Genomic DNA, 12247 nt, shown 5'->3' on the forward strand with positions numbered 1-12247 from the left:
TGAATGGGAGCCTTTTGCCTCCAAAGACAGCCCATTCTTCTCTTGGACAGCACCATTTTTTCTTTTCTTAACTTGATCTGAGCCCAAATCTGCCTTTCTGTGACTCTCACTTATGGCTCTTAGTTCTGTCCTGTGGTGTCAAGCAGAATACATTTAATGCTTTTTCTAAATCACTACACTATAAGTTCATTTAAGTTAGGAACTATGCCTTGTCTAAACCATCTGTCTGTCTCAGTGTTTACCCCAGTGGTTTGCTTGTAGTAGATTCTCAGGTATTTCAGTAGACCTACTCCTAAATTATATTGACTTTCTTCACAGAGATTCATCCATATAATCACAGTAAACTACCGTTTAGATTGTAAGAAACTCTGTTATATTGAGAAATATTAGGATTTACAGAATTGTAGAGGGTTGCAGATTATGCAGAGATCCAGCTGCAGTGATCTTGGACGATTTTGTCCAGCTTTAGAGAGTTATCTTTCTTTTCTTCCCCCTTAGAATTAGGCCGTCTCCTACTCTTTGACAAAAGGCCTTTCTGAACTGACTTCTTAGGTGCAACATCTGGATTCAGGCTGAAGCTGCTGCCCTCTGGAACCTTAAATTATTGTCTTTGTTCTCTGTGGTTGCTGTACCCCTAAGTTAATCACTCTCCAAGATTCTTTAATTAGTTATCCTCCAGGTATTTCAGGTCCAGGATTAATTCAGTAGTGCTCTAGGCTTTTTTGTTTCTCACTTTTCTGAACTCCACACCCCCCCCCGCCCCGGCCCCCCAATCACTGGTCACTTACATTTTGAGTTTATGTTGACTTCTGATCTTTCCCGGTGACATCCCCACCCCCCTTGTCCTGTTTCCTGTCAATTAGCATTTACAGGTTTCTTGTATCCTAAGCAAGAGTTGCCCACAATTTTAGTATCCTAAAGGGTATGTGATCTTGTTGAAGTGCGCTTGTGTGTGTGTGTGTATGTGTGTTGTGTGTGTGTATACATGTGTGCATGCTCTTCAACATGCAATTCAATTCATTAAACATTTATGAAGTTCCCACTACATGCCAGACACTGTTTTAAGTGCTAGAAATACAACTTAGAAAAAGAGACAGTCACTGCCCTCAGGGAGGTTACAATCTAATAGGGAAAGACAAGACAAAAAGAAGCTGAAGGAGGAGATGAGGATCAGTGGTTCTCTGTGTGGGAACATGTAGCTGATCTGATGGAGGATGGAGTTAGCAGAAGGTTGTGAGCCCTCTATGAAGGAAGGCTTTGGGAGGAGTTCAGTTCTCCCCCCTCCAACCCTGCCCTCTGTCAGAGGGCAGACACAGTTGAGGGTGAGTTGAGGTGTGGAGAGTATGACCCCAAGTCATTCTTCCTGGTGATGAGATTTCGGTTATCTGCTTATCCTGGCAGGGTGGGAGGTGGCATGTTGTTCCTTGGAGTGGAAGTCAAGTGTGCAGATCACATTCCATCCTGACCTTCTAATTCTGTGGTATTCTTGTCTATTTCTTCCCATGAGTTCTCTGTATGAGAGGACCTCACCTGCGGGAGAACCCTCTTGGCTTTTCTTGACATCATGAGGATGCCAGTGGAACCCATAGATTGTCCATCTATTACCCTTCCTCCCCTTTTGAGCAGCCTGCCCATCATCTTCTTCCATTTACAAATTTCTTTTATCCTGTCTCTTCTCTGTAATTCCTTCCTTATTCTTCCACATCCTTCTCCATTGCCCACTGGGTAATATCTCAGTGTCAGTTCTTATCAACTGAATTTGAGTAATCTTTGATTTAACTAAGAGAAACATTTTGCTTTTAATCTTAGAACTAGTTAATTTTTTTTAAAACTTCACTTTCTCCTAACGTGGACCACTCATTTCAGTTTTCCTTACTTTTGGCACATCTGTGAGAGAGAGACAGTCTGGCATAGTGGACGGAGTTCTTGGCCTGAGTTTGAATCCTGCCTTGGGCACTGACATAAAAATTATCCACGTATCTGTTGATAGGTGCTGCTGCCAGTCATACATACTTATCACCATAGAGAAATGCTTTATAACCAGTTTATTATATTCTGAGCGTAGCCCCCTTGGTGCACAAAAACCAGTGTCCCCAAGCCTCAGCATCTTTATGTAGGGCTTAGTTACATTGGGAGGGCCAAATGGAATTTTACAGTGGACAAAAGGGAAAGGTCCAGCTTTCTACATCAAAGAATGGATCCGAAGGGGAAGATTTAAATCAGGAAAAATGATGAACTGGTCAATAAACACTAAGGCTATAGCTGGAATTTGCAGACTAACCCTTAATGTTGGAGCTATACCTAGTCACTTAACATGGTCATCCTAAGTAAACAGAGATAGTAAAGCTGAGCTAGACATTCTCCTATCACTACCCAGTTAAACCTGGGCTAAACTTGGATGTCTCCACTAAGTTCTGTATGCCCTGGCTAGTCATGTACCCTTGTATCTCTCAAGGAAATGGTGGCAATGGAGCCAGGCCAGAAAAATTCTCTTGTCACAGCACTTAGTAGATGTGTGACCTTGGGCAAGTCATTTAGCCTTAATTTCCTTATGTGTAAAATAGGGACAATAATAGCATTTACCTTTCAAGGTTGTTGGGAGGCCCAGATTAGATAATGTATTTAAAATGCTTTCAAAATACTTTACAAATTATAGTTATTATTATTCTGTTCCCCACTTGTGTAAATGAAGCATGGTTGGGCAAAAATTGCCTTTTGAAAATGGTTAAAAATTTTGAAAATAAAGACATTAATTTTTTTTTCTTTACATGAAAAGAGTACCTGGTAGTTTCTTTATTTTGGTGCAACTGTGCTTATGGGGCAGCTAGATAGTACTGCGGATAGAGCGCTGAGCCTGAAGTTAGGAAGACTTCTCTTCCTGAGCTCCTGGCCATAGACACTTACTAGCTGTGTGACCCTGGACAAGTCATCTTACTGTGTTTGCCTCAGTTTCCTCATCTGTAAAATGAGCTGGAGAAGGAAATGGCAAACTGCTCCAATATCTACCAAGAAGACCCCAAATGGGATCACAGAGTTGGATACAACTGAAATGTCTGAACAACAGCACTTCAGAGCTCACAGTCTTATTTGATGGAAACATCTTAAGGGGGTTGAGCTGCAGATCTGCAGTTTGGTTGGACTCAAAATTAAGACCCCAGTGAAACACCTTAGTGTGTTTGCTTACTGGTGATGATATTTTTATTGCTATGTTCTTGAAGGATTTTTTTTTTTGCTATGAAGGAAGACATATAGTTGAGAGTTACCCAGAGGGTGTTGATAGGAGCTATAAAGGATATTTGTTAGACATCTATGGCCAAAAAAAGGAGGAGGGCTGGTCATGTCATTAGATCAAAGGTTATTTAAGGTTACATGCCTCGTTGGTATCTACATTTTTTGTTTGGAGATGTGCAGCATGGGTAGTGGAGAGCATTGACAGAAGTCCCTCAGGCCCAAAGGGCATAAATGCCTTGGTTTGCCATGGTGAAGGTAGATACTGCGTTGCTGGGCTCACAGAGCCATCTGCCTACTGGAGGCCTTGGGTGTGGTCAGGAATGGAAATGATGCGAACCAGCCTTTAGACCGTAATTTGTGAGAGAAAACCCTGTTTGTGGAAGGTGTCATCCCAGTTCCATTTAGCTTGCTTCTGTTAAGGGCATAAGATTCTGTGGCCCTACCTTTCCTAGTCATTTAATGGGTTTAACTCCAGGTAGTTTTAACCTTCATTTTTGTGATAAAGGCTCTATCTTTAGGGGCGTTATTGGAGTTAGCTTTTTTAAGAAGAGTGTTTGTAGATCATTAGTTTCAGGGTATTCCTGAGTACTTGCTCAGTAACTATTCAGATTTCTCATCACTTAATTACCATGTTGAATGCATAATTAGTATACAGGAGATCTGTATTTATGTCTATGTATTATCTGTATCTATCAGTAGCCAAAAGGCCTGGGTTGCTTAAGGGAAGCAGGAGATTGGAGAAGACGTCTTAATCATGCAGGTGGGCCTCTGATGTTCCTTCAGCTCTGAAATTCTGCGATTCTGTGTACTCCTGTACTGTTTTTGTAGGCCGTAAGCTCTTGGAGTCGGCCTGGTGTTTTGTTAGAGCCTAGCGCAGTACTTGGGCGTAATAGGAGTTTAATAAGTGTTTGTTGAACCAGATTTTTGAGTGTCCTGGGCCAAAAATTGTTTGGTGAGCTGTGGGGTGTATGAAGCCAAGGTGTGACTTGGAGACCTCAGCGGGCCAGTGAGCATCAAAGAAGTGTGCAGTCAGATGGAGAGCTGGCCTCCCTGCAGTCCTCCAGCCACCTCATTGTGGACATTCTACACATTTCAGTCGCATCTTGGTCATACCTGTGGCTCAGCACTTCAGGTTCAGATTGAACCTGGGTGTTTTCCCCAGAGTCCAAGCTTTCTGATTGTCTGTTCTCTCAGGGGCACCCCCATTCACTGGGCTTCATCTCTCCTTCTCCCTTGCTCAATCAGTTTTCTAAGGGCTCAGTCTGTCTTTCATTTATCCTTTCTTTCTCTTCCCCCGCCTCGGCCTGGCTCTCGTTTTCTCTTAGCAGGTGTCCCGACTTCTAGTGCTCCCATCCATCCTTCATGCTCTTGCCAGGTTTAACACTCATCTGTTTGTGTCATTTCTTTGCACAAACCCCTTTATGGTTCCCTGATGCCTAGACAGTCAAGTCCAAGCTGTGTAGCCTGGCGTTCAAAGCCCTCCACAGCTTGTTTCTGTGGTATATATGTTTGCAGCCTTTTCTTACGTGATTCTTTTCTGTATTTCCTAGAAAATCTGCATTTCATTTTCCACATAGACCCTGAACTTTCCCCCCTCACCTCAGCTCCCAGTGTCCCCTTTGCCCTGCTTCCCATACCTGGACTTGGACTGTTGAAATTCAAGTGTCATTTCCTCCACGAAGCTCCCAATCCTTCTGTTTGGAAAGGATAGTTTGTTTATGCCTTTATCATGTTCAATTTGTGTTACAGTTATTTGAATATGTGCAGTAGTTATAAATTAATAAAAGCTTTATAAAGGTGAAGATTTTCCTGTGTCAACTCTAACTCCTACAGTGTGCTTAGTAAAGCTTTGTTGAACTGAATTGTGGGGAAACATTTGGGGGAAGGGAAGGAAATGGGGGTGTTGTATAGGGGAAAACAAGACCAATACAAAGCAAAGGCTAGAGTTCATCATAAGGAATGTGGCTGGCCTGTGTCTGGGGCAGTGTCTTTACAGCAAAAATACCAACCACAGAGCCTGGGAATTGGGGATCTTAGGAAATACTAAGATTTAAGGGAGTGTTGCAGAATGGATAAAGATCTAGCCTCAAGCCTGGCTTTGGGCACACACGTGGGACCCATACAAGTGAGTCCCTTCACTCTTCTTTCAGTTCTTTAGGACCCAGTGGTGTTGAATCCAAATAGAATCATAAAGACCCCTGCTTGGTGGTCACAAAAGCACAGATTCAGATTATCTGTGTTTCACTATATTTTTGTTTTATTTTGTTAAAAATACTTGTTCCTTAGTTGCATTTAATTTGCCTGGGTTGTGCTCTGATAGGGACCACCTGTTTGACACTTGCCTCTGCTCTAGGCAGCTCTCATATTGGTTGTGTGAATCTTCTCACCTGGGCATTCCCTTGACCAGTGAAAAGCGGTGTCTGTTCCTTTCCCTATTTTGATGTACTTCACATTTCTTGTTTTGTATTCAGGAGTGTCTTAACTTTAATTTTGCATGATATAACTAAGTTATTTCTTCCTTCTATTTTGTCTGCAGTGAATGCCCAGTGGATGTTCAACTATCACCATTGATAGAAACAAATATTTTTATACTTATTCTGCAAAGATTAGATTTTTATTTTAGTTTTCAAAGTTCACAGGGCCATAGATTTAGAGCTAGAAAGGAGCGTTAGAGACTTGTGTGGTCCGGGGCTTCTTATCCTGGGACCCATGAACTTGTTTTTAAAAATATTTGGGTCGCTGTATTTCAACATAATTGTTTTCCTTTGTAAGCTAATGTATTTTATGTATTTAAAGATGTTATCCTGAGAAGGGGTCAGTAGGTTTCACCAGACTGTTCAAGAGTCCAGGACATGACAGAATTTAAGAATCCCTGATCTAGTCCAGTGTCCTCAGTTTTACAGCTAACCTCTGTGAGTTTTGTTTTTTTGAGTGAGGCAGTTAGGGTTAAGTGACTTGCCCAGAGTCACACATCTAGTGAGTGTCATGTGTCGGGTCCTCCTGACTCCAGGGCGGGTGCTCCATCCACTGCACCATCTGAGCTTCCTCAGAGTCTCAGTTTTCTTACGTGATTTTTTCAGGATCACACAACTAGCAGCTGTATGCCAGGCATGGGAGTTGCACCCAGGCCTTCCTGACTTCAGATCTCATACCCTAGCTATTGCCCAACACTGTCGCCTAGGTATTTGCTTCTTGTTTTTCCTTACCTTGGGAAATAACCAGGTTCTAAATTTCCTAGTTCAGAATTTGGTCATTCTTTGGGTGCTGCTTTTTGCAGCAAATAGACAGGTCCCATAGGTAAATGTTGTTAAAATGCAGATGGTGTCCTTTCAGTCATATAAATGGAAGCATTTTATATTAAATAATGGTGAGGTTAAATCGTTTTAGGAATTGAACAGTGCACTATTTTAATATGCACCGTGAGCTTCTGTCATGTACGGGTTGTTTTGGGCTTTTTTTTAGGTATGTAGTAGTTATGAAATGGTTCTGTTGGGGTCCCCTTGTGAATTTTTTGTCTTCACTATTTTAAAATAATAATTTCTTTGTTTTATAAAATTAGAAGCCGCCTCACACACCAAAGAAGCAAAGACAATTCAGCGCTGTCTGCAAATGGATTTCTCGTTCTCCGGAGGATAAACTAACATTCCTGCCCTTATAACTCTTCCTTCCCCCCCCTTTCTTTTTTTAAACAGTTAACAAGCACAAGCCGTGGATTGAAACGACATACCATGGTATAGTCACAGAAAACGACAATACAGTCCTCTTGGATCCCCCTCTGATTGCCCTGGATAAAGATGCACCTCTGCGCTTTGCAGGTAGGAGAGTGACTTTTATTTTGTTTTAAAGATTGGAAATCGGTAAGAGACAATTGGTATGGCCTGTGTTTTATATCAGTATCACTTGTATTGGGACCTTTTCTGAAAATATTTTGCCAACAATTTTGGCTTCTGCCTTTAGGTGCCAGATTTTTTTTTTTTGTTCAGTTTAGCAGTCATCTGAACAGCAGGCTGGTTTTTTTTTAAATTTTTATTTTTAAAAAAAATTTTTTCCCATCAGGCTGTTCTTTATTGTGAATTTTCTTTGATTGTGGCAGCCATCAAATGAATGTAATTCCTGTTCTGGATGTGCCCATGTGTAGACAGCAATATTTCAATGATTGCCATTGATTTTTTTTTTCAAACTACCCAGAGTTCAGATCGCTGAGGGGGAAATCTTTGAGCAAATTAAATATTTCATTTGTAGTATCATCAGTTTTGTCTTAGGTTTTCTATTTTCTAACTTTCATTTCTTGATATAGTGACTTTGTGGAGACAGTAAATTCTCTGTAGCTGCTTTGGGGATTTTTTAGCACATAATCTCGCCAAGATTTAGAAGCTCTAAAACTACTGTTCCCATTCTGTTTAGTTATTTGGAAAGGAATGCAGAACTTTTTATTTTCTCTGAACAGATGGAATAATATAATGGTTAGTTATATTCATTTGCATCAGATTTTTGAATTTGACACTTTGAATTTTTTTTCAAAATATTTGCTGCTAGTCTTTTGGATAAATTTTTTCAAATATAGAAATTCTTATTTTAAAACCCACAGTAGATAATTTCTGTCGGTCTTGAGTACAAAATGGCATATGTTAATTTTCCAATAATCAGTTGTTTGTCTTCGGCTAACGTGCCAAATCACATTTTCAGAAAAGTAGCCTTGGACTGTTTAGAATCAGTGGTAAAGTTAGTCAGATCTTCATAATTTTTTGCTGAGGGAGGTATCAGGTGGGTATAGAGGGTGAAAAAAATAATTGAATCAGATGCACAATAGAGGAAATACTCTTATGTTACTGTGTAAATATACATCAGTTTTATGAAATTGTTCTAAGAAAATTGTTTACAGATCCTCTCTAGATTTAAAATTATTTTTAGCATGCCATGCTCATTCCCTCTGTGCACATTAAACATTTAGACTAAGTGTTACGTGTGTATGTCTTTGTGGCATAGTTTTCAATAAAGTCTCTATGTGTTTAGTGTTCAGTGTTGACTAAATTATTGTAATACAGGCGCTGCTTGCCTTTCTTAGATGGATATAGACATAACTGACATCCAGTGTACAATGCCAATTAGAAATGAATGACTGCTAGAAACCTAAGGAACCGTTTGTTGACACCTACCATATGGGGAATAAATTAGTAATACCAAGCCCTTCCCCTTCCCCTCATTGTTTCTAGAACCCTACTGACCCGATGGGAAGGGTGGAAAGAACGTTGGCCCCTGGAGTCAGAGGACAAGCAAGGTTAACGTCCCAGTTGAGCTGTTTGCTCCTTGGCCTTGTAATAGGCAGATTATTTTATCACTTCTGAGCCTCAGTGGATTAGATGATATCTAAGATTCTTTTCAGCTCTAAATTAGTGATTGTTTGGAAAGCTAAAAAAATTAAAAAATTTTCCTCCCAAACACATAATATGCTATGTATTACTTGTAGTATAATTAAAAATAAGGCTGAAATAAGATACTTTCTTGATTGACATATCCTGTCACTTACTTTCCCAGTTTAAAAAAAAAGTATTGAAAAGACCCAGTTAATTCTGGTCACTTAATTCCAGAATACACTGTCTTTTCCCATCTCTTCTATTTTACGTTAATATGCACAGTAAGAAATACACTTTTTTTTCAGGAGTAAATTAAGGGAAACCAGGGACTGTTTCCTAAGTAGCCATTTTGAAAATGGCATAACTGAAATGTCAGATCATACTTTGAGAAGAATGGTGTTCATAATCATTGTGGCTTTGTTTGGGGGAGGAGTGATGATTGGGATGGAGTAAGGTTTGAGGAACACATTTTCCTTAATGAAACAGTACACGTTTTTCCTTACCTAATTAAATTTATTGTATGGTTGTAATAGAATCTAAGGTTTATGTCACAAAAACCCCCTTTAACTTGATACCCAGAATGTTACTTGTAAAATTTGGTTGATTTAAAGGCTGTCCTGTCACTTTGCTGAAAAGTGGAGAATACAGAATGGAATTTTTGATTTTAATAACCAGGGGGGAAAGTCCATATTTACCAGAGCAGCAGTTCTACAGCATCTGCTGAACTGAAAAGCAATTACTTGCCCATCTATTTGCTCGGTGTTAAGCGCAGCAATGTCTTCAAGGAGTTATTTAAATAGGTTGTCTGGGTGGGGCAAGGGAGGCTCTGCTGCCTGATTTTGGGCATTGTGTCTAATTTAGCATTGTAAGAGTTTGTCCCTTTCAATATTTTAGGTGGTAATACCATCATCAAGGACTTATTTCAACAGGTATTTAATATGTGCCAAGTACTGTGTTAGTGATTGGAGATAGAAAGGCAAAAATGGATCAATGGAAAAGTTTCATGAAAAAGTAAAAATGTTTTATTGTGGATATAGTTTGTTATAACATGAATAGCAGCCCAGTCACCATTTTTGTTTTAAATTTTTCATGAATTAAATACTTATCTTGAGCATTGAGCACAGTATTAGTGACCAAACCATCTGATACATTTCTTGGGACAAAACCAAGAGAAATGAACCTCATTTGTCCTTTTATAAGTAGAATACAGCAGATGCTTTATAACAAATAAGCTATTCTTTCTCTCACCCTGCTGCCTCCTTTTTCTAGTCTCCTAGAAGCAAAGAATAATGTCGGTTGTCCAACAGCATTAGTTGATGTGGGTGGTTAAGTGTGACAAGCTTAGTAGGATGTTGGTTAAAATTTGGTTACAGTAACAAAGAGCTTCTAGAGTCTGTTAGCTTACTCCACTTTGTTAGAAACTTCTCTTGGTTGAGGATGCACATTCTCCTTCTGTGGCCTAAATTAGAAGCACAGATTTTTAATAAACTCTTGTAGATCTCAATCACCACAACGTCTTTATTTTTTAAAAAATAATGAAATATAAACTAAATGTGGAGGATTAGATTGATAGCTATATTAAATAGCTGGTTACCTGGAGTGTGTTCGTGCTCTGCAAAACAGATACCAGTCCGATGAAATGACGTAGTGCTCTTCTGATTTATTTAACTGCCAAATAGCAGATTGCACTTTATTGTGGCCGACTTGCAGGCATTAATTTGTCCAGGGCTGCCAGTGTTTTAAATTTGGTTGACAGTATATTCTTTTGGCTGATGGCTTCCTGTCCAGCTACTGTTTCTATTCTAGAAAATCACATCAAAATAGCAAGCTGTTTTATGCTTCATTGTAAGGAATGGTTCATAGAGGGAGAGAGATGCTTTGGGAGATATAAGTGATATTCAAAACAGAAGAAAATGCAAAATCGTTTTTAAAAAAGTGATTTTCAGGTTTTGATGACACTTCCAACTAGTGTCAAAACACTAGTATTTATGGGCAAAGAAGTAAAAATTAAAAAGACTTGTCTGTTGATCCTATGAGGGTGCATGCTAAGATGCAAGCATTGTTAGTGATCTTTAAATTGGATGAAATCTGTGACCCATGTGGCTTAAGTCAGTCTTGGAAATGAGTATAAACATCTTTGTGAGTTGATTAAAAAAGCTTTTTCTCTCTTGGCTTTTAGGAAGTAGTCAGGACCTGCCATTCTTTTCTTTTTACATCCCAGCTTAAGGATTTGACAGGTTTTCAGAATCAGTTAATGGCTTATGTTGTAAAATATAGGCATAAATATAGGAAACTATTAGATTCAGATGAAGTAAATTAGAACCTGCTTAATCTCTGTGCCTTCTCTGTGTAATCTTTGTTTTTCCTTTTGATTTGTGTAAGTCATAGGTTCCAAAAGATGACTGATGATGCCATTGACCCACTGCAGAGATGTCAGTCTGCCACAGAAGGCTGTGTATGATGCAGGGATTTAGTTGCAGTCGGAAACAGACTTATGTCCATAAACCTCTCTGGAGATGTTACATGATCCCCCCAAAAGTAACCTGGCTGTTGACCTTTTTAGCAACAGTTACTGAAGAGAGGGAGCTAATATTTCACTGAATAGTTCTCCAGGCCAAGAGGTTATTTTGTGTAGTGGGCCAGTCCTTGAATCAGGAAGACCTGGGTTCAGGCACTGCGTCTGCTAGATATTGGCTGTGTGACTGTAGGGAATCCACCAGACTTCTCAGTGCCCCTGAGCAACCCTTGAAGACTGTACCTTGAAGAGCATCAATGACGGAAGGAGCATCCACACCAAGAGCTTACTATGTGCCAGGCACTGTGCTAGAAGTACGGAGAACGAGATAATCTATACTGGCGAGATGCTCGCATTCTAATTGGGGAGACAGAAAGTATAAGGTATAGCATAAATATGAAGGGAACAGATAAAATAGCTATAAAGTAGGTAAATTTAAATACAAGATAGCTTGGGAGAGAGGGCACTAGCGACTGTGGGGATCAAGAAGGGCTTCCTGCAGAAGGTATTTGTGAGCTGTTTTTAAAGAAAGAAAAGGATTTTGTGAAGCAGAGGTAAGGACGTAGTGCATTCTAGGTATCTGGAATGCTCAATGCAAAGGTCCAGGGGTGGGCCAGTCTGGGAGGAGGAGTAATGTCTAATGACTTAGAAAGCTCTGTTGGGGCCACGGTCATACAGGGTTTTCAAGGCTAAGCAGGAATTTCCCATTTTTTTCTAGAAGCAATAGGAAGCCCCATTGGAGTTGTCTTAGTAGGGGAGTGGCATGGTTAGATCTGCACTTAAGGAAAATGACTTTTGTATCAGTGTAGGATAGATTGGAGGGGGAGAGGCTAGAGTCAGGGAGACCAGTTAGAAGGCCTTTCCAGTCATCATGGGGACAGGTGATGAAGGCCCTGAACCAAGATGGTAGCTATAAGAGTGGAGAGAAGGGGTCAGATGTGAGAGATGTTGTAATGGTAGAAATGCCAAGTTTGGAAATTGGTTGGATGGTTATGTGGGATGAGAGATATTGAAAAGTTGAGAATAATGCCAAAGTTACAGGCCTGGAAGACTGGGATTGTGGTGCCTTTGATAGAAGTAGGGGAGTTTGGAAAGAGGGAAGGGTTGATGAGTAAGGATAAGGAATTCAGTTAGGAGTGTAATGAAT

General features: G+C 40.0%; 1 protein-coding gene across 1 annotated transcript in view; it reads left to right on the forward strand.

The window, feature by feature from the left end:
• CLSTN1 (calsyntenin 1) overlaps positions 1 to 12247 on the forward strand; it is a 98094-nt gene that overhangs the window by 45930 nt on the left and 39917 nt on the right. The window contains 1 exon segment of the mRNA XM_020974384.2: positions 6924 to 7046. Coding sequence (XP_020830043.1) covers positions 6924 to 7046 — 123 coding nt within the window.

The sequence above is a fragment of the Phascolarctos cinereus genome, unplaced genomic scaffold (assembly GCF_003287225.1).
Source record: "Phascolarctos cinereus isolate Bilbo 61053 unplaced genomic scaffold, phaCin_HiC Scaffold_726;HRSCAF=1367, whole genome shotgun sequence".
NCBI classification, from domain to species: Eukaryota; Metazoa; Chordata; class Mammalia; order Diprotodontia; family Phascolarctidae; genus Phascolarctos; species Phascolarctos cinereus.